This window comes from Astyanax mexicanus, chromosome 8 (genome assembly GCF_023375975.1).
Source record: "Astyanax mexicanus isolate ESR-SI-001 chromosome 8, AstMex3_surface, whole genome shotgun sequence".
In the NCBI taxonomy this organism is placed as follows: domain Eukaryota; kingdom Metazoa; phylum Chordata; class Actinopteri; order Characiformes; family Acestrorhamphidae; genus Astyanax; species Astyanax mexicanus.
The window spans coordinates 39,987,633-40,007,890 of NC_064415.1; the positions used below are offsets into that span (position 1 = coordinate 39,987,633).

The 20,258-nt window shown below is 39.5% G+C and overlaps 1 protein-coding gene across 3 annotated transcripts; it reads right to left on the reverse strand.

The window, feature by feature from the left end:
• On the reverse strand, nt 1–17,633 carry LOC103035496 (probable G-protein coupled receptor 141). 3 transcript variants are annotated; one of them, XM_022678043.2, is made up of 3 exons: nt 17,372–17,633; nt 14,867–15,085; nt 1–3,575 (listed from the first exon to the last, which is right to left on the reverse strand). In XM_022678043.2, the coding sequence occupies exon 3, from the start codon at nt 3,571–3,573 to the stop codon at nt 2,665–2,667; it is 909 nt and encodes a 302-aa protein (XP_022533764.2). In that variant the 5' UTR covers nt 3,574–3,575; nt 14,867–15,085; nt 17,372–17,633; the 3' UTR covers nt 1–2,664. The 3 variants fall into 3 exon arrangements, with proteins under 3 accessions (XP_022533764.2, XP_049338937.1, XP_049338936.1); XM_049482980.1 differs by lacking the exons at nt 14,867–15,085; nt 17,372–17,633 and adding an exon at nt 13,171–13,535; XM_049482979.1 differs by lacking the exons at nt 14,867–15,085; nt 17,372–17,633 and adding an exon at nt 10,783–11,251.
• Between the last annotated feature and the right edge of the window lie 2,625 nt (nt 17,634–20,258).

Here is a 20,258-nt window from a genome sequence, read left to right on the forward strand (position 1 = left end):
TTTACAAGTATAGAAATTTATTTTTTGTGGGGCTATCAAACATTTTTTTATAATATATTTTACTTCAGACAAAAATACTGATTAAGCACAATGTTGTTTTCCTCCTTTCAACCTGTTCTTTGATGGTCAGGCCCCAATGGAACCACCATAAAGCAGGAAACATTCGGTAGTGGTCTTTCTCAGCACTACAGTGACACTGGCATAGTGGTGATGTGTGTAGGAGGTGCTAGTATGTGTTCTGCTGATACAAGTGGATCAGATACAGCAGTTTTCGATGGACTATTCTAAATCCAGTAGTGACATAAATTTGTTAAAAAACTTCAACAGCACTGCTATGTCAGTGACTATATATATTCACATTATCTCACCTCAACTCTCCTTTTGCAATCATTTAGTCCCCCATGGGCAATGCTAAAATAACACTAAAATAAGACTTTTATCATTGGTTACTTTTGCCAGACATGGATATACTTTAGAGTAGTCAGAGGCGAAATGAGTTTTGATGGGAGCCATGATGCTCCTGAAAGCATCCCATCCAGGAGGGGAAAAACAAAACAGTGCCTGCCCACACTAAAAATACTGATTGGCTGACTCACAGACTCTTTTTTTAGAGAACAGGTCAATCAGAACCCTCTCTGTTTTGCATGTTCTTTATGAATATGCACATGAGGGGAGGGCTTTCCCATCCTTCTCCCTTTCTTTCTCTAATGCAATTGGATAAAAAAAATGTGTGTCGCATGCATGCATGTTTATGTTCACTCTGGGGCTCTCGTTCTAGATTCCGGGAGATTTTATCTGACTTTCGGGCATCAGGGGGGCGTTATTGATATATTTCTATATTTAAAAGTTTTCATCAAAGCCACAGCATTATAATAAACAACTCTTTTAAATTAAAAAAGTAAAACATATACAAAAAAATACTATCATAGCTCCGTGCAGCAGCTGTGATTGGTTCAGCAGTATTGAGGTGTGCTGAAAGCAAGCATTGTCATTATCTCAGTTCATCTGTACTGAACTTCATATAAATGTTTCTGCAAGCAGTCAGATAATTGCACATTTTTTAAATTTTAATCTTTACACTGTAAGAAAATATAATTTGTAAAAGGAAATATTTGTTATTTAACCATTTAAATGGCAAATAGCCATGCCAAAAAAAACATGCAAATTTTTTTCTTTTTAAGAATGAAGGTTACCATTCCTTTATACTTGCAATCTTACGGTCATTCAAAGTAAATAACATGGATTACATGTATGAGATACAGTGCCCCATAAAAGTATTGGAACAGTGAGGTCACTCCCTTTTATTTCTGCTGTAAACTGAAAACATTTGAGTTTGACATTACAATATTTGTACACAAAAGATCAACATTTCAGTTTTTATTTCAAGGTATTTACATCTGGATCTAATACACAATTTAGAAGATAGCACATCCTGTCTGAACCCACATTTTTTTTAATGAGAAAAAGTATTGGAACATGTGAGGGTCAGGTGTATTTTATTGCCCAGGTGTGTCCTGATACACTGATTATCCAAACAATAAACAGCGCTGAACGTTTATAGTTAGACGAGTAACCAACATGAAAACCAGAGAGCTGTTTATGGGTGAAAAACAAGCAACTGTGAAACTGTGAACCATTGCACAAATATTGTTCATAGCCAGAACACCAGTTTGGAATGTCCTGAAGAAGAAAGTCATCACTGGTGTACTAAATAAAGGGTGATGAACAGGTAGACCAAAGAAAAACACATGCAGTTGATGACAGAAACTTTGTAAGTGCTGTACAGAAAGACCTTTAAATAACTGTTAGTGACATAAGCTACATCCTCCAGAGGGCAGGAGTGAAGGAATCACAATCTGCTGTTCATAGAAAACTTCATGAACAAAAATACAGAGGCTTTACCATAAGATTATTTTTTGGAGAGAAAAAAGGATCTGCTCATGATTCCAAGCATACCAGCTCATCTGTGAAACACAGTGGAGGTAGTGTATTGATTTGTGAATTTCAGTGAATTTAAAGAAAGATGAAACCAAACTGATTGGGAGATCCTTCATCATGCAGCAAGAAAATTACCCAAAAACACTGCCTTTAAAAGCATCATAGAAGAAGAACATATTAAAATCTTTAGTCTTATTCACTTTAATTCACTGTTAATTGATCTGTTCTTATACTTTTGCTCATAAGACAAATGGGTGGGTTCAGACAAAAGGTGTTGAATCTGAACTGTGTCTCAGATAAATGGAAATAAAAGCTGAACTGTTTTTTTTTTTTTTTATTCATCTTTTTTAATGTCAAACTCAAATGATTTTTAGTCTACAGCAGAAATAAAGAGATTAGCCTCACTGTTCCAATACAGCATGTATGATATTTGGACAATTATGCTGTGAAAAGCTGAAAAGGCATGTCATATTAATATAGACCCTGTTAATCAACAATTCTTCAATTCTTCTACATCTTTTACAATGAAATCAACTAAAAGTTATAAGAATGAGGAACTGATGTTGGGGATTTTAGAGATTCCTGGGTGGTGTTGGCTTAAGGAAAAAATATACCTGTGTATTAAATGAAGGAAGTTAATATTTCCCAGTAAACCAGAAAAAAATACATCCTTATTGCAGATGTCCACTCAGTACAGTTCAGAGTACACATCCATTGGAACTAGGGTCATCTTTTACTACATAAATTGCAGCACTGCGTGCCAGAGTTTCGCCACACTGCCCTGCCCGCAAACATGAGCATGTCGAAGCAGGTGAAGGCAGTGAAAGCCAGGAAAACCTCGTTCACCTTCTGAAGCCCATCCCAGTAACTGCTCACGTAGTAGATCCTAAAGCCATGGTAAGGCACAAAGCAGAAGAACATGATCAACACGAAGCACAGGCTTTTAAGCTGAGCCCAAAACTCCTGATGATTAAGAGAGACCCGGCCATATTTCCTGTAAACCTGCCTCAGGATCCAGAGCTGGATGCTGGCCAGAACAGTACAGACTAGGAGCACCACCACGCATATGATGTAGTTCAGTACTTCAATTGGAGTGCGGGATAGAGCTGATCCAAAGTGGAAGCAAACATTATCTCTTTTCTCTCCGGTAGTGGCTTCAGATCCGTAGTTGATTATTGTGGCAGGCAGGAGAGTGCCCAGGATAATGACCCACACTGTCAGGCTGGCTACGAACGCATGTAAAACTCGGGTGAACTTCAGTCGGCCTCTCCACTGGAAGTAATTCAGGAAACGCGTCACCAGGATGACGATGTAAAAGATGAAGCTGAGGTACACGTGGGCGTGGATCATGCTGCTGACCAGCTTGCAGAAGTCGAGGCCCAGGGCCCACTGGTCGGAGATGAAGTAGTAGATGCGGAAAGGCACGGTCAGGAGAAAGAGCAGGTGAACCACCAGCAGGTTGATCACAGAGACTGTGGTGACAGACTTGCTGGACTTCAGGCTGGTGCTCATGAGGACAATCCCCACACTGCCGCCAAGTAAGACAGGCGTGTAGAGGACCACGAGGCCCACCCTGTAACTGACTGGGAAGATGGGAGAGGTCTGGTTTGTGGCATTACTGGAAAATTCTTCCATGGCTGTGAAAAAAAAGAACAGAAATGAAACATCTGGTGAGAGTAAGATACAACTCAAAAATGACCTTCCACACATTTACAATGGTTATACATCTATTGCAGACAAAATGTCTCCATATACTGTATGCCTTTGAGTTTTTTTGCTTCTACAAACCCAAATCAGAAGAGATTGGGACAGCATGAAAATAACACAATAAAAAAAACATTTACAGTGTTTCTCACATTTACTTTGAGTGTTATTTGATTGCAGACAGTACAAACTGTTTAAAGCGATGTTTTTTTTTCTCTGATCGACTTTTATCTGTTAATAAACATCCATTCATGCATTTTAAAAAGTTGGAACTGAGAAAATTTTGTAATGAGGTAAAAACAATGATAATTTCAAACAAGTCATGTGCAAAATTGGGCATAGGATGTGTTTGTCTACAAATGCATGAGAAAATGATAGAATTTTTTAAAACAATGCCCCCCCCCCCCCCAATTTTAAGGGATTTGCATATTTCTCCCTCTGCAGGGCATATTATAATTAAACGATCTACTGAATCAAGAAATGCCTAATTATGCAAAGGGCAACAGTGCAAGCCTAAACCAAACACCCGTGATCTCTGATCCCTCACACTGCACTGCATCAAGAATCATCGTTAAACAATAGCTGATAGAACTATGTGGTCAAGAGATTACTTTAGCAAACCTTTGTTAACAAGCTCTACAATACAGAGCAACAAACAAATACCACTTAAAACTTTACTTTTTGTAACATAAGCCATGTCCAGAAGTGGTATTGGCTGAATGCCTGAAAACCATAACTAGTGTGAGAAAGTGAGCTGACACGTGATAGGGACAGATGTATGCTGGCGTTTGTAGTCCTGAGGGGAAGATGGTCCATTGACAGAAACAGTAAAATCCATGTTTTGGACTATACCGTCTGTATTAGACGTGACAGTACCACCCCCATAGAGTCCAGGCTGGCCGAGGAACCTCTCTGCAACCTGTTTAGACGTCCTACTGATGCTTCCAAGTTACTGGAAAGACCTTTATTTCCTGGGCTGACCACTAGGAGGATTGCTGGGGTGAACACTGCACAAACTGGGGGATTCTAGGACTAATTAGTATTTTAGATCTGGTTTGAAATACCCAAGACAAAAAGGACTGCCCAGTCTGTTGTTAGCCATTTGAGTTCCCTTCTGTTAATGCAGGAATTAATGCCTTTTAACAAATGATAGGAACTGAGAAGACAAAACTTAAATACTTTCTTGTGGTTCATACAGTCTGCAATTGATTAAAAGTTAAAGTAATTCTAAAATATACTGCATTTTATGTGCATTTTATTTGTAATACTGTCCCAACTCAAATACAAATCTTACAACGGAAAGATTATCTATCCTTTTTTGTTTAAAATATTTGGGTACAACTAAAAGAATAAAAAAGATTTCACAGTCATATCACGTCCTTGGGTTGATGTATGAATTATGAATTAGTATGTTAATGTATTTAATTATGCTCCTTAGCATAAATTTGTTTTTTACTGATTACCTTGATACTTAGTATTCTTTGCCCAGTGCAAGTCTGTGGGAGGTCATTTGTTGCATGCATTTGACAAAAAATAAACATTACAATTGCTAAACTATCTTCCTGCAACTCATGAAAATGTTAGAACTTTACCAGCCACTTTACTAGAAACACTGATAAAGTGAGGTTTTTGAGTTTTGAGTTTAGTGGTTGCACGGTGGTTCCTATGGTGTTGCTAAATGTCTTTTATTAATTAAAATGTTAATAGTTGGTTGCCATGCTGTTGCCGAGTGGTTTCTATAGTGTTATGCAAGCATAGTCTGGGTCATTTGATGAAGTGGTTTCTAGGCTGCTTCTGCAGTGTTGCTAGGCAGGTGATATCCTATGTTTCCTAGGTGGTGGCTAAGTAGTTGTTTTAAGTTGATAAGCTGTTGCAAGGTGCTTGTTATGGTGTTGCTGAGTGGCTTATAATTTTAAATATTTTTGTATTATGGGGTTGCTATGGCATAGCTAGGTGGTTGCGTTGCTACGGTGTTTCTAAATGTTTGTTTGATGAGTGCTGTAGTGGTGCTTGGTGGCTGCTGTGGTATTTCAGGGGGTTGATGTTAGGGCTACACGATAGATTGTTTAAGCATCGTCATCGAGATGTGCTATTGTGCAATAGTCTGCTGTGAAATCATACACGTCATGTTGCAGTGTTTTGATTCTTAACACAAGAAGTAGATACACAGCGCTGTCTCTGTGTCTGTGTGAGTGACAGGCTGCTGCTGCCTGAGAAGCATGAAGGGGAGTTGAAAGACTACAAATGACTTAACGCTTGCTTGGTGCCACATGCCTTGTGCTCAGCACATTCTTGTGCTGAGGAAATGTTCTGAAAAACACAGTGGACAGAGAATTGTAGAAACTGTGCTACAGAATTTTTCTGCTGACGACTGTCTCAAGTCATTGAAGCCACAGCAATAGTGTCAAGATTCCACAAAACCTCGTCCCAAAGAAAGTTTTCAGCTCAAAGAATGGCTGACAAACAGTCACAAAATGCTAGACACAGTCCCCAAACCAGACCTGCTGGCCAGTAAGATGAAGAGCTTAGACCTAAACAGAGACCAACTTCCCCTTAATGTGGTGGACCCGCTTTCCTATAAGTGTAAAAACACCAGCAACGCCACTGTGCTGCCAACCATTCAAACAATGTTGAGAAAACTCAAAATTTTGAGGCAACTTACTGCACTAGATTTTTCAAGGTTTGAGGCCAACTTAAACTTTTAAGTTTTGAAGAAAACCACATGCAGTTTGCCTAGAAATCTTTAGCCCAGATAATTATTTTTTTATATACCCACCCAGAGAGAGCAAGGCCAACTGTTCTCTCTCAGGACTTTGGCAGCTGATGGCAAGCTGCATGACCCGGCTTCAAACCAGCCATCTCCCGATCATAGTGGCAGCGCATTGCCCCCACTCTGCGCCCCCTGCACCTTATTTAATTATTTAAGTATAACATACAAAGCTTTTTTTGGTAATTTTTTAAAATATTTTTAACGGACATTACTTAATAATAAGGTTGCAAAAATGTTGCACTATATTTTTAAGTATAACCCACCTAACATTTTTTGGTAATTTTGCTAAAATCCTTAGAAAAAAAAGTATTTTTTTCAGCAAGTAAAATTAAGCTGTTTTAAGCTGTTGTAAGAATTTAAATTTTTCCTACACCTGACTACTACTGACATAAAACATGTTTTATAGCATATTGTAGGACATCATATGCATTTATACACATTTATACATTTAGTTTTTAACACATTAATCAAATATTAACTAAACAAGTCTTAGTTTCAAATGAACTTCATTTACAGCTATGGAAAAAAAATATATATATTTTTATTTTACCAAATTGAAAATCTCTGGAATATAATCAAGAGGAAGATGGATGATCACAAGCCATCAAACCAAGCTGAACTGCTTGAACTTTTGCACCAGGAGTGGTGGAGCATAAAGTTATCCAAAAGCAGTGTGTAAGACTGGTGGAGGAGATTTTTTAAAGTATGCAAAACCATGCCATTGTCAATGCAAAGTTTTCTGGGCTCAAGAATATTTTTTTAACAGTGCAATACAATATATTTAAGTTTGTGGGTGTAATGTTAAAATATGAAAAAGTTTAAGGGTTCTGAATACATTTGTAAAAGTTACTATAGCATCACAGTGGGCAGTTAAAACCTGAGGCTGTAGACACTATTCTGCTGAATTTTTATGTTGACAACTGTCTCAATTCTGACTACTGAAGAGGAAGCCCTAGCCAATGTGTCAGACACTGACAAAACTTTGTGCCAAGGAAGGTTTTTTTACCTTACAAAAATGGGTGTCAAACTGTTAAAAAGCGTTAGACAAACCGAGAAGCTGCACAGTAAAGAATAGAACTTAGACCAGAGTGACTTAGAACAGAGATAAACTTCCTCTTAAAAGAGCACTTGGACTCATCATACTCATGTTTAAGTTATTACATTATAAATATGTAAAAAAAATATATATAAAACAATTTAAAAACATTTTTCATAGCAGTAGGTTTGTGTTAGTTATACATATATGACATAACTACTATCTATCTGGACAAGAGGTTTAGACAACGCAAACACACAAGCAATGGTACTAGATGTAGCTGCAATCCTGTTATATAACCTGGATGGATTTTTATAAATTTCATCATTTAAATTTTACTTATTTTCGCACAAAGAATTATTAAAAAATTAAAGCTCCCTACATTAAGCTCTGGCTCCTCCATCTGTTTTTCTTCCCTTTCTTCCCCTGCGTTTAGTAACAGGCAATGTATGCATATATTTGCAGAAAATGGGAAATGGTCAATATAACCAAAAAAGATGCAGTACTTTCAGACCTCATATAATGCAAAAAAACAAAACAAATGTACAGTATATTTATTTAGAAACAACAATACTGATGTTTTAACCCAGGAAGACTTCAGAGATCTACATTTGGTGGAATAACCACAGTTTTTTTTTTAATGCATTTTGACATGTTCTCCTCCACCAGTCTTACACACTGCTTTTGGGTGACCTTATGCCACTCCTGGTGCAAAAATTAATACTTAGTTCATATTCATACAAGTTCATATTAGTTTGATGGCTTGTGACTATCATCTATTCCAGAAGGTTTTATTATAGTTGTTTCTAGGGCCTGAAAATCAATAGAATCAATAAAATTGACAATTTTAGTTTCTCTGAATCTTTTGGTAATAAAGCTATATACTGGGTAGTAAATTAATAATGCTAAATTTTTCATTATAAAAACATATATTCTATCTTAAATATAATTTAGGTCATGTAACTTCCCACCTACAGAAATGTAGTGTAAAAATGATTAAACTCTGCTGTGATTTTATTTGGGGTACAACACTTGAAAACGATATTTTGTTTTTAAAATTAAACATCTTAGAGGCTTAGGTGCAATAGATATAGGACTGAAAACAAAATTGCACAAAATTATAGTAAGTGGCCTGTATAGACAACCGGAATGAGTGGGAAATATTACTAACTGGAAACAAAATAAAAGAGGTAGAGCTAAAAAAATCTACCCTATTATCAAATTATCTTCCAAGAAAAATACAGTGTTTTTGACACTGATAAAGAAAAATAAAATTAAAATTAATTATGTCTTATTTGTTGGAATAATACATTATAGATATAGACATGTAAACACATATCAAGGAATATTTAATTATATTAAAAGTAACATTTTATTGGAAAAACTGCAAGGTATTACTTGGCTAATCTCAATTAGAAGACTTCCAGTAAGAGCAGTAGTTAGGTGGAGCTGTTATGTTAAAACATCTAAATGCCCAATGCCCAACTGTAATAATGGTGAAACTCTTGAACACTTCCTTTTTGAATGTGAAAGATCTAAGCAAGTTTGGAACAAATTAAAAACTATAAATCTCACGTGTCAAATTAAATCTAAAACAGTTTTTTTTTTTTTTGGATATCCCACTCTCAGCATCAGAAAAATAAATTGTATGGTTAATTTTATGCATTGCAAAACACAAATTGTGGAATTATAGATGCTGTGTGACACCAGACAATCAAATGGTCTTAAGTGAATGGTTTTTTAAATACATTCTATCTTTTTAATTGTTCATTCATAATCTTGTATATATAATGCTTTGATATGAAAGAATTCATGTGTAAATTGTATGTAAATTTTGTGAATTAACTAATAAAGCTTTCTTTAAAAAAAAAAAGCGAAATGAAAGTGCTTTTCAAAAACTAATTGTGTAAGCCAAAGTACCGATGTCAAGTTAGCCTGCTGATTAAATTGCACAGTGCATTTTAACTGCTGTCTAATTAGATAGCTGTTAATATTAAACAGGTCACTAATAAATCATATCATCATACAGCAGCAGTGGAGGGTTAATGACATGCTATGACAATATAGGTCATATATGAGCACAGCAGTTACTGAGTTAGAGAATATACAGTACTTAGTGGAATACAGTATATAGCAGCAAATTCCTGGTAAAGATAGATATAGTTTCAGTATCTGTGTTAAGTGTTTATGTGTGTGTGAGGAGTGAGTGGCGGTTTCAGTCTGTGTGTGTGTATGGCTAACTGGCAATTAATAATATTTTTTTTATTTGAGTGAAGACTCACCACTGATCTAAGAATTGCCCCTGCTTTTTCCTCACACTGTGACAACATTCATTAAAATCTTAAAATTGAATTTTAATGGCAATTTAGGAAAAAAAAAAATTTTTTTTCATTTTAAAGGTCTGTTGATGTTGTTAAAGAAAGCTCCCCCACGCAAACAGTCTAATCTGGACCAAAAGAATGTATTACTCAATACATTACGCAATGTGTAATATTATGTAATGGTACATAGACTTTAGTCTCTGGTAGAGTATAATGGTCTTGACTGCTCTTCTGTTGGAGCCAAGTGGATAAAGTTGAGATAAATCAATGCTAAAGCCATAAAGCAAGTCATAAAACAAATTGAAATCAGCAGCTGTTTGTGGTGAATGAATATACTGAAATTTAGCTGAAGAAAGTTACAGGGTACTAGCTTAGAAGTTCCTACTCAAACTAGCACAATACACCTTTCACACTTTCCAGTATCTCAGGTTATTCAAAACACCACTTACAACTGTAATCTAAACTGATCTGAACTACAGTAATCCTAAAAAATATAACCCAAAATCAAAAAGTTGGGACAGTATAGAAAATGCACAGGTTTCTTTAACTTTTATTTGATGCAAACAGTAGGAACCCAAGTTATTTTTTTTAATCAAGTTTTGTCGGATCAGCTTTATTTATTTTTGATAATATTTAGCTATTCTTGCATTTAAGGGCTGCAGCACATTCCAAAAAAAATTAAACTGTTCTTAATTAGGACAGGTCAGAACTGCAGGAAGGCCTGTCCTGTAACACTTGTACCTGTGTGCAGCATGTTTTTGCATTGTTTTGTTAAAAAAATTGACATACATGGAAAAGTAGTTTTTCTTTTAATTTATTTACAATTTTCTCCCCTTTTTTGCCCAATTTAGCTAGGCCAGTTGCCCCACCCATTCAGCTGCTACTCAGCTGTATATCCCCCATCACAAGTGATGCACAACACCAGGAGTGTCATGTCCTGTCTGTTCTCTTGTCTGTATGTTCTCATGTGACCCGGCTCCTCTGTGTTTCATTCCCAGTGTTTTTCCACTCACCTGTGTTCATTTGTAGCTCCGCCCCTTCGTCCCAGGTGTTTCCTGTTTCCTGTGTGTGTGCACCTCTATTTAAGGTCCGTGTTCCATTTCCTCGGTGTCGATCCTTGTATGTTTATCATCTGTCAGTGCTCTATGTGTTCCCCAGTTTCCTCAGTCCTGTTTTCAGTTTATTCCCGGTGTATTTTGTATTTGTTTTCTTTAACAAATCCCTTTTTTGTTTGCATTTGCGTCCGCCTCCGCGTCCTCCCTGCACCCGCACCTGACAGAAGGATCGACCTCAATATGGACGCAGCAAATAAGTGGACCGGCTCCAGGTTGGCGATCCGCCATGCACCATGCGGGACCCCGGCGTTGGAATCCCCGAGGCCTAAAGGACGCCACAGGCCTCGGGGTAGACGTTCTAAGGGGTCCCGCCAGCATGAAGAGGATCCCTTTACGGGGGAGGATTTTCTTGGGGGGGCGCTAAGGGTTGGTGTGTTGAGCCTCGGGTCTCATCCCGTGTTTGGCAGTAGCCATGAGTACCGGAGGCAAGTGGCGCGCAGCCCGTGGGACTACCTGGGATGTGCGGCCAGTAGCTCCGAGGAGGAGGAGGAGCTCTAATCCCGCGACCGAGACGCCACGCTCCGTGAAGCCAGCGGATGGGACGCCACGCTCTGTGACTCCCGTGGCTCATCCGCGCTCCGAGAATCCCGCGGCCGAGACGCCGCGCTCCGAGAAGCTCGCGGCTGAGGCTCCGCGCTCCGAGAAGCTCGCGGCTGAGGCTCCACGCTCCGAGAAGCTCGCGGCTGAGGCTCCGCGCTCCGAGACCCCCGCGGCTCATCCGCTCCCCGAGACTTCAGCGGTGGCCGCGCCGCCCCCCGAGAAAGCGCCGGCGGCAGCGCCGCTCTCTGAAGCTCCGGCTAAGCTAGCTAGCCTGCTAGCTCCACCGCGCTCTCTCGCCCCACCTGCTTCCAGCTCTCAAGCCCCACCTGCTTCCAGCTCTCAAGCCCCCCCTGCTTCCAGCTCTCCAGCCCGGCCGGATTCCAGGTCTGCGACTCCTGCTCCAGAAGCAAGCTCCGGTCCGGTTTCTACAGCCTCGCCCACTGCTGAATCTGCGGTTCCAGGCCGGATCTTGGCGGCAGCCACACTCTCAGCTCCCGCTGAATCGGCGTCTTCGCCAGCTGTATCGGCGCTGCCCGCGGCTCCGGCCGCCTCTGTATCAGCGCTGCCCGCGGCTCCGGCCGCCTCTGACTCTGTGCCCGCGGCTCCGGCCGCCTCTGACTCTGTGCCCGCTGCCACCCCGGGTCACGTGCCTGGGCTGCCCGCCTCTGCTCCTGTGCCTACTCCCAGGTCACGAGCTCCTAGGATCGCCGCGCCTGCTCAAGCTGCACCCGCCGCGCCTGCTCAAGCTGCACCCGCCGCGCCTGCTCAAGCACCAGCAGCACGCGCCTGCCCAAGCACCAGCAGCACCCGCTGCCCCAGCTCCAGCACCAGCAGCTCCCGCTGCTACAGCCTCAGCTCCAGCACCAGCAGCTCCCGCTGCTACAGCCTCAGCTCCAGCACCAGCAGTGCCTGCCACCCACGTGGTACCCGCTGCCTTTGACCCTGTGCCCACGGCTCCGGCCGTCTCTGATCCTGTGCACACTCCTAGAACTTTGTACACCCCCAAGCCAACTCCCAGAACAATGGTTGGTCCCAAGCCCTGTGTTTCCAGGCCTGTCCCGGGGCCTCCTGACTTTGCCCCCAGTACTGTGCCCACAGACTTTTGCTGGTCCTGGGCACCCTCCTGTGTTTTTTGTGCCCCTGTCTCTCCCTGTCATGGTCCCCGTGTCTGTGTTTGTTCCTGTTCCTGTCCCCTGTGGTTTTTCTATTCCTGTCCCAGTCACTGTGTTTGTGTCCGTCCCCGTCAATGTTCTCGTCCCTGTTCCCGTGTCCGGTCCCGTCCTTTCTCCGTCTCCTGTCCAGTCTCCGTCCCCGGTCCAGTTCCCCGTCCAGTCTCCGTCTCCTGTCCAGTTCCCCATCCAGTCTCCGTCTCCTGTCCAGTTCCCCGTCCAGTCTCCGTCTCCTGTCCAGTTCCCCGTCCAGTCTCCCGTTCTGTCTCCTGTCCAGTCTCCGTTCCCTGTCCAGTCTCTGTCCCCTGTCCAGTTCCCTGTTCAGTCTCCGTCCCCTGTTCAGTTTTCAAGCCCTGTCCAGTCTCTGTTCTCTGTCCTGTCTCGGTTTCAGTCCCCGGTCTCGGCTCCTGTTTTCCCCGGCCTGTCCCCGCCGCCGGCCCCCGGGGTTCGTTTTTACGCGCCTCGGGAGCTGCGCGTTTAGGGGGAGGTTTCTGTCATGTCCTGTCTGTTCTCTTGTCTGTATGTTCTCATGTGACCCGGCTCCTCTGTGTTTCATTCCCAGTGTTTTTCCACTCACCTGTGTTCATTTGTAGCTCCGCCCCTTCGTCCCAGGTGTTTCCTGTTTCCTGTGTGTGTGCACCTCTATTTAAGGTCCGTGTTCCATTTCCTCGGTGTCGATCCTTGTATGTTTATCATCTGTCAGTGCTCTATGTGTTCCCCAGTTTCCTCAGTCCTGTTTTCAGTTTATTCCCGGTGTATTTTGTATTTGTTTTCTTTAATAAATCCCTTTTTTGTTTGCATTTGCGTCCGCCTCCGCGTCCTCCCTGCACCCGCACCTGACAAGGAGGGTGAAGACCAACATATGCCTCTTCTGAGACGTGTGAAGTCAGCCACCACCACCATGTGAACACTGCCCTTTACACACAGAAAAGAAAAGTGCAGTAACTCTATTCTGATACATCAGCTCACAGACGGCTTGTGCTGATCGACATCACACTAGGAGTGATGAGGGGAAAGAGAGCCATCTACCCACCCAATTGTGCAAACGTCACGCCCCAAACACTCCAGCAAGAACATAGCAGATGTATGTAGTCTAGTATGAAGATGATCTGTGGCAGAGACTCAAGAGAACTCGAGTTCTCGAAATGTCTCAATTTAGGTTTAACTTTAATATATTTGCTTTGTATTAAAATGCATTATTTTTTAATAGGTATATATGCAGCTGAAACACTAGCCCTACAAAACCTAGTGCATCCCACAGTAATAAACATTAACATTTTAATATATAACATGCTTTTTTTATGGTTTTTATGGCTTTTAGATAATGTGTTTTGGGGAGGGGGGGTAGTGCACTACAGGCTCCTGTGGCGCGGCCTAAGCTTCAATCCTTAATGTCATTTTTTCCCCGTATATTACTTTTACTTTTATACTTTAAGTAGTTTTGAAACCAGTACTTGTACACTTTTATTTAAAGAGTAAAAAGCTTGATACTTCAAAAAAGTGAAACTATTTTAAACCCTAGTATCTATACTTTTACCTAAGTAATGAATGTAAATACTTTTAATACTTTTTTTACAAGCCCTAAATTGCCCTGTATCAACCTTTTTGGGAATGTAAAGCATATTTGTAATGCAGGAACGGATGTATAATAAAGAATGAAATAAATCATTTGAAATATATTGGGTTCATACTGTCTGCACTAAAACAGATGTCAAACTAAATTCCAGAATCATATTTTTGGCAGTTCTTTTTCTAATTTGAGTTTGTATATTCTTGATTCACATTAAATGTCAGCCTTATTAAGTAATTAAGTAAGTAACCTTATTTATAAAGCACTCTTTACACAGCCTACACTGACCAAAGTGCTGTACACAAAAAGTCTAATGACTACACATAAATACATACAAACAAAACATAAAATAAATCACTTAATAACATATTAAAAATAAGTAGCCCAACTTAAAAAAAGAGATAATATAAATATAAAAGTGCTAAAACACACATAAACTAAAGTGCATGATAACACTCTATAATAACTTTTATTAATACATCAATAAATAATTATTAATAACTATTATTTTTCACATTTTAAGGAACAAAAAAGTTGCTAACATATTTGTAAATACTAATAAACACATTGGCAACATTAACTGCAAATTTCAGCTTTACTTAACATTTCACTACTAAACAATGACATTCAAAACACTCCAACTCTCTTAATAAAACAACTGAACTGAAACAAGTGAGAGAGTGAAGGTTAAACAGATACTCACCTACTGATTACTCTCTACAAACTCAGTCTAAACCCCGATTCTCTTCTGATACGAGTCTTTATGATGAGTCAGTACACTGAGGCAGGTAGACCCATTCCGCTGGTCTGAGGGGTGACAGTGTGAGTAACAGCGAGTCTCAGAGTGCTCAGCTTTTCTCTGTTCTCTATTCTGACCTCAGCCAGTCCTCAGAGTCTTGAGGAAGTGTTGATCGCTGCGCCGCTGTGTGGATTAAAGATTGACAAAAGCACTGAGTGAGATTCTGACCTCCAGTGACCTTCAGAGGATTCCTATTGTTTCCAAACAAACCGACAGAGAGTGAGAACCGGGATCAGCGGGACAACATGAAGACTGATATCATTCTATCATTCCTTTATCCCTCCCTCCTTTTCTCTCTTCTCGTTTTTATCCTCCTGTCACAGTTTCTCCATTCTGTCACATTCCTTGTCTGCCTTTCTTTCTCTGTCTATCTCACTCTCACACTCTTTTTCTCACTTCTCTCTATTCTGTCTCTCTCTCTCTCTTACTGTTTGTTTCTCTTACTTTCTCTGCACTTGTTTATATTACTGTCTCTTTGTCTCTGTGCACCTTTGTCTCTCTCTTTTCCCCCTCTCTCTGTCTGTGTGTGTCTCTCTATTTCTGTCATAGCTTGTCTTTCCATGTCTCTTTTTCTATTTCTTTCTCTTACTGATGGTATTTTCTCTGTATCCATTTCACTCTCTTATCTGTGTGTCTCTTTTTCTCGTAGAGTTTTTTTTTCCATCACTCTTTCTCTCTCTCTCTCTTACTCTGCACTTATTTTTCTCAGTATGTTCCCTGTGTGCCTTTGTCTCTGTGTCTTTTTTCTCTTAAAGTTTGTTTTCTATCACGTTTTTCTTTCTCTCACTCTCTTTCTTTGCACTTGTTTTTCTTCATGTCTCTTTGCCTCTGTGCACCTTTGTCTCCCTCTCTTTCTTTTACTGTGTGAATTTCATCTCTCTCCATTTCTCTCTTTTTTCCCTCTCTGTTTCTCTCATAGCTTGTCTTTCTATGTCTCTTTTTCTCTTTCTTACTCTTACTGATGGTGTTCTCTGTGCCTCCATTTCTCTCTCTCACATCTGTGTCTCATTTTCTCTCAAAGTTTGTCTTTCCTTCACTCCTTTTCTCTCTCTCTTTGTCTCTGAACTTATTTTTCTCACTGTCTCTTAGAGTTTGTCTCTCTGTATGTCTATCTTTGTTACTGTTGTATTCTCTCTCTCTCTCTCTCTCTCCCTTTGTCTATGTATATCTCTTTTCTCTTTCTCTCTATTCTTTTTTCTCTTACAGTTTCTCTCTTTCTGTCTCTTTCCTTTTTTGGATTCTGTCTCTCCATTTCCATATCTCTTTGTCTCTGTGTGTCTTTTTTCTCTCAAAGTTAGTCTTTCTATCACTTTTTCTTTCTTACTGTTTTTTGTATCTCTCAATCTTTCTCTTTTTTGTTTCTCTCATTGTCTCTTTTTCTGTGTCTCTTTTTTGTCTGTACATCTCTCTTTCTCTGTCTCTTTCCCTTTTCTCTGTCTTTATTCCTCTGTGTCTTTCTTTGTGTTCCTATTCTCTCTGTCTCTCTTTCTTTATTATGTTTTTCTGTCTCATGTTTCTCTCCTTGTCTTTCTCTATCTCTTTGTCTCTGTTTTTCCTCATGTCTTTCTTTGTGTGCCCCGACTCTCTTTCTCTAAGTTTGTTTATTCCGTCTATCACCAGTTCTCTCTTACACTTTGTTTCTCTTACTGTCTCTGTGTCTTTTTAGTTCACTGTTTGTCTTTCCATCTATCTTTTTCTCTTTCTTTTACTCTCTCTCTGTTTCTCTCATTGTTTTTCTTTCTTTCTTTCAATGTTGGTTTTCTGTCTAGCTCTCTAATTTGTCTTACTTTCTTTTTGTCTCATTTTTTGTCTGTTATTCTATTCCTATTTCTTTTTCTCACACACTAACTTAGTCTCTTATTTCACTCTCTTCCACTCTCATTATCTCTTTTTCTATTTCTCTTGATCTCGCTCTTTTTTTCATACTCTACACACTACAGTAATTCTCTGCCTCTATCTGTTTCTCTCTCACTATCTTTTCCATGGAGGGATTTTTGTGCCAAAAGTTTTCGGCAAAAATGTTTTATCTGCAATGAAAATTTTAAGAATTAAAAGAAAAAACTTTTGTTGCTAATACAAAAAAGAAAAAACGATAGCAAATATACTGTATATATTTTAAATATACTTGGTTACTTGATTATTCTTTGCAATTGCCAGTCTTAGCTTCCTTCCTTTTTTGTGTTTTTTTTGGGATTTTCTGTGGATTTTGCTGTTTAAGACTTTTGCTTCTGGAATCTCTAATTTGCTTCTGCTTCATTTTTTTTTAGTTGAATATTTATGAATATTAAAAAATGTACCAAAACTCAGAAGAATGAACCAAAACCTCTCCCTCTTCTTTCTAAATGATGTCACACTTTCTCACTTGTTATCTCTCTAACTTGCTGTTTCAACACACTGTTACACACTTACCTTTCTGTCTGTCTCTCTTTCTTCCAGCCTGTATTTTTGTATTTCTCTGCCCTTCTCTCAGTTTCTCTTTTTCTCTCTAGATCTTTCTATTACTATTGCTCTCTCTCTCTCTCTCTCTCTCTCTCTCTTTGTTTCTCTCTGTCTCTCTTCCACATTCAGTGTTGTGTTCTCTGCTTCTGGCTCCCTCCGTTATTCTATCTACCTCTTTCTAAAAGTTCTGTTTAACTCTCGGTCTTTACACACTCCTTCACTCTCACCCCTTCTGTCTTATCTCTCTCTCTCTCTCTCTCTCTCTCTCTCTCTATCTCTTTCTCAGGGTAGGTGAGGTGGTTGATCTTGTGACAGAGCAGCAGTAAAAGATGAAGTGATAAAGGATAAGGTATGGAAACAACCTCTGAACTGAACTTTACTCTTCAGGAAATTGACCTGGCCAACACAGACCTGAAAGCAGGAAGAAATACCGGTTGCCAGGCAGAAGTTAAGAAACACACACTGCTGCAGTTTCCTGATGTAAACGTCTGTTTTTGCTGTGGTTATCAGTCACAGTGATGTATAGGGATAAACAGCTTTGGACCCTCCCACTGTAATCCATAGCTTTTACATACTGTTACATCTTAGCCCATATTTGTAAATGTTGGTCCTTTTCTTGGTCATTTAAGGCTCAGGCACCCCTGATCATTTTCATGATTTTCTTTTATAAATCATTAATTGTTCAGATCAGCACTTTTAGTTAAATATTTAATATAGCAGATAGACACAGTACTATGTAAGAAGTGAAATGAAGTTTATAGGATTTACAGAAAGTGCGCAATAATTCTTTAAACAAAATTAGGCAGGTGCATAAATTTGGGCTCCCTTATCGTTTTATTGATTTAAATACCTTTAGCACTAATTATTGAAACACAAAATTCGTTTGGTAAGCACATTGACCCTTAACCTACAGGTGAATCTAATTACTAGAAAGGGATAAGGTGACCAATTGCAAGTTTGTATCTTATCTGAAGAGTGGCAACATGGGAGCCTCAAAATTGTAAGATTTTTTAATATCATGGTTTAAAAAGCTATCTCAGAGATTTCAGCTGCCAGTTTCCACTGTGAGGATCATAGTGAGGAAATTGAAGATCACAGGTACAGTTCTAGTTTAGGCCTGAAGTGGCAGAACAAGAAAAATTACAGATAAGCAGAGGAGAAGGATGGTGAGAACAGTCATAGTCAACCCACAGACCAGCTCCAAAGATGTATATAATCATCTTGCTGCAGATGTAGTCACTGTGCATCGTTCAACTATTCAGTGTACTTTACACAAGGAGAGGCTGTATGGGAGAGTAATGTGCAGAAAAAGCCTTTTCTGAGCACACGCCACAAACAGAGCCGCTTGAGGTACGCTAAAGCTAAAGCACATTTAGACAAGCCAGCTTCAATTTGGAATAAGGTTCTGTGGACTGATGAAACTAAAACTACTATATGATATATTTAACTGAAATTGCTGATCTGAACAACAATGATTTATAAAGGAAAATCATGAAAATGATCATGGGTGCCCAAATTTTGTCATACCACTGTAGCAGTATCTCTGACTGTCTTGTTTGTAATCAGTGACAAAAAAAAAAACTTTCATTCTGATATGTTCACTGAAATAAATCCTTATGTTTGGAACCTGAACTAATTGACTGACTGAGAGAAACAGTAATTTACTGATTCAATTTATATCTATTTATTTATATCAATATTCAGAACAGGGTCTGGGATCTTATGGGATAGTGTAACTTCAGTCTGACAGGAGACTGGATGATATAAGGAAAAGAAAATGCAGCCTGGATTTGTGTACAGGTGACATCAGTTCTATATGCAGAGGAATACAACTATTTATTGGAACTGGTAGCAGACAGTAGGACACTAACAATCTAAAGTAAAAAAGACATAAGAGTGAGAAGCTACTTAGGAATGGCTTAGAAGCAGGTATAATGTGTGACCACTAGGCGGCAACAGAAAAATATGACCAGAACAGATTGTAAACACTGTAAGCACCTGGTGGGCCTTTTAGAAAAGGGGCTATAGCTTGATCCAGAGCTCTGGCTGAGAAAACCTTTTAAGAACCTACATAACTGTGTTCCGCTCAATCCGCTGGTCCTGGAACACTGTGAAGCTGTTCAAAGCGAACGCTGCTGAGACTGAGATCAGCTCTGTTTGCTGGAGGCACTGAGGGTCACAGGATCAGGTGTCAGGTGGTTGTAAAATTGGCAGTAGTCAATGGGTAACACCATAACTGCAATATTACTGCCTCAGAAGTTCAAACTAAACAGCTTAGACTACAGTAAGACACACACTTACCATGAATTCTTTGATTTTAGGATTATTGCAGTCAAATTCAGTCAAAATCACTCAACCTATTCCTTTATTTGGTTAAATTATTGTCTATTGATTTGTCTTTGGTAGTAGTGTAATCAAATGTCCTAAAAAAATGTATTTACTGTCGTGGGCATGAAAAATCATTTGCCCCCTTACAGAGTTCTTTTGCTTTTGCTGTTTTGTCAAACCTACATTTTCAGATTATCAAACAGATAACCTGAGTAAAAAGCAGTTTTTAAATGATATTTTCATGAAATAAGTGAAAAATCTATTCAAACAAACCTGCCCCTATGTGAAGACGTTTTCCCCTGTAAATTAACTGTGATTAACACATTTTTTTGCAAAACTGAGGACAATTTCACACTGAGTTTAATAGCCATTACCAGGCCTTATTACTGCCAGACCTGTAGAATCAAGAATCACATGAAGCAGCTAAAAAATGCCAAAAAGCAACACATCAAGCCGTGATCCTAAGAAACTCAGAAACTGCTGAGAAAATAATGTAACTGACATCTATCAGTCTGGAAAAGGTTACAAA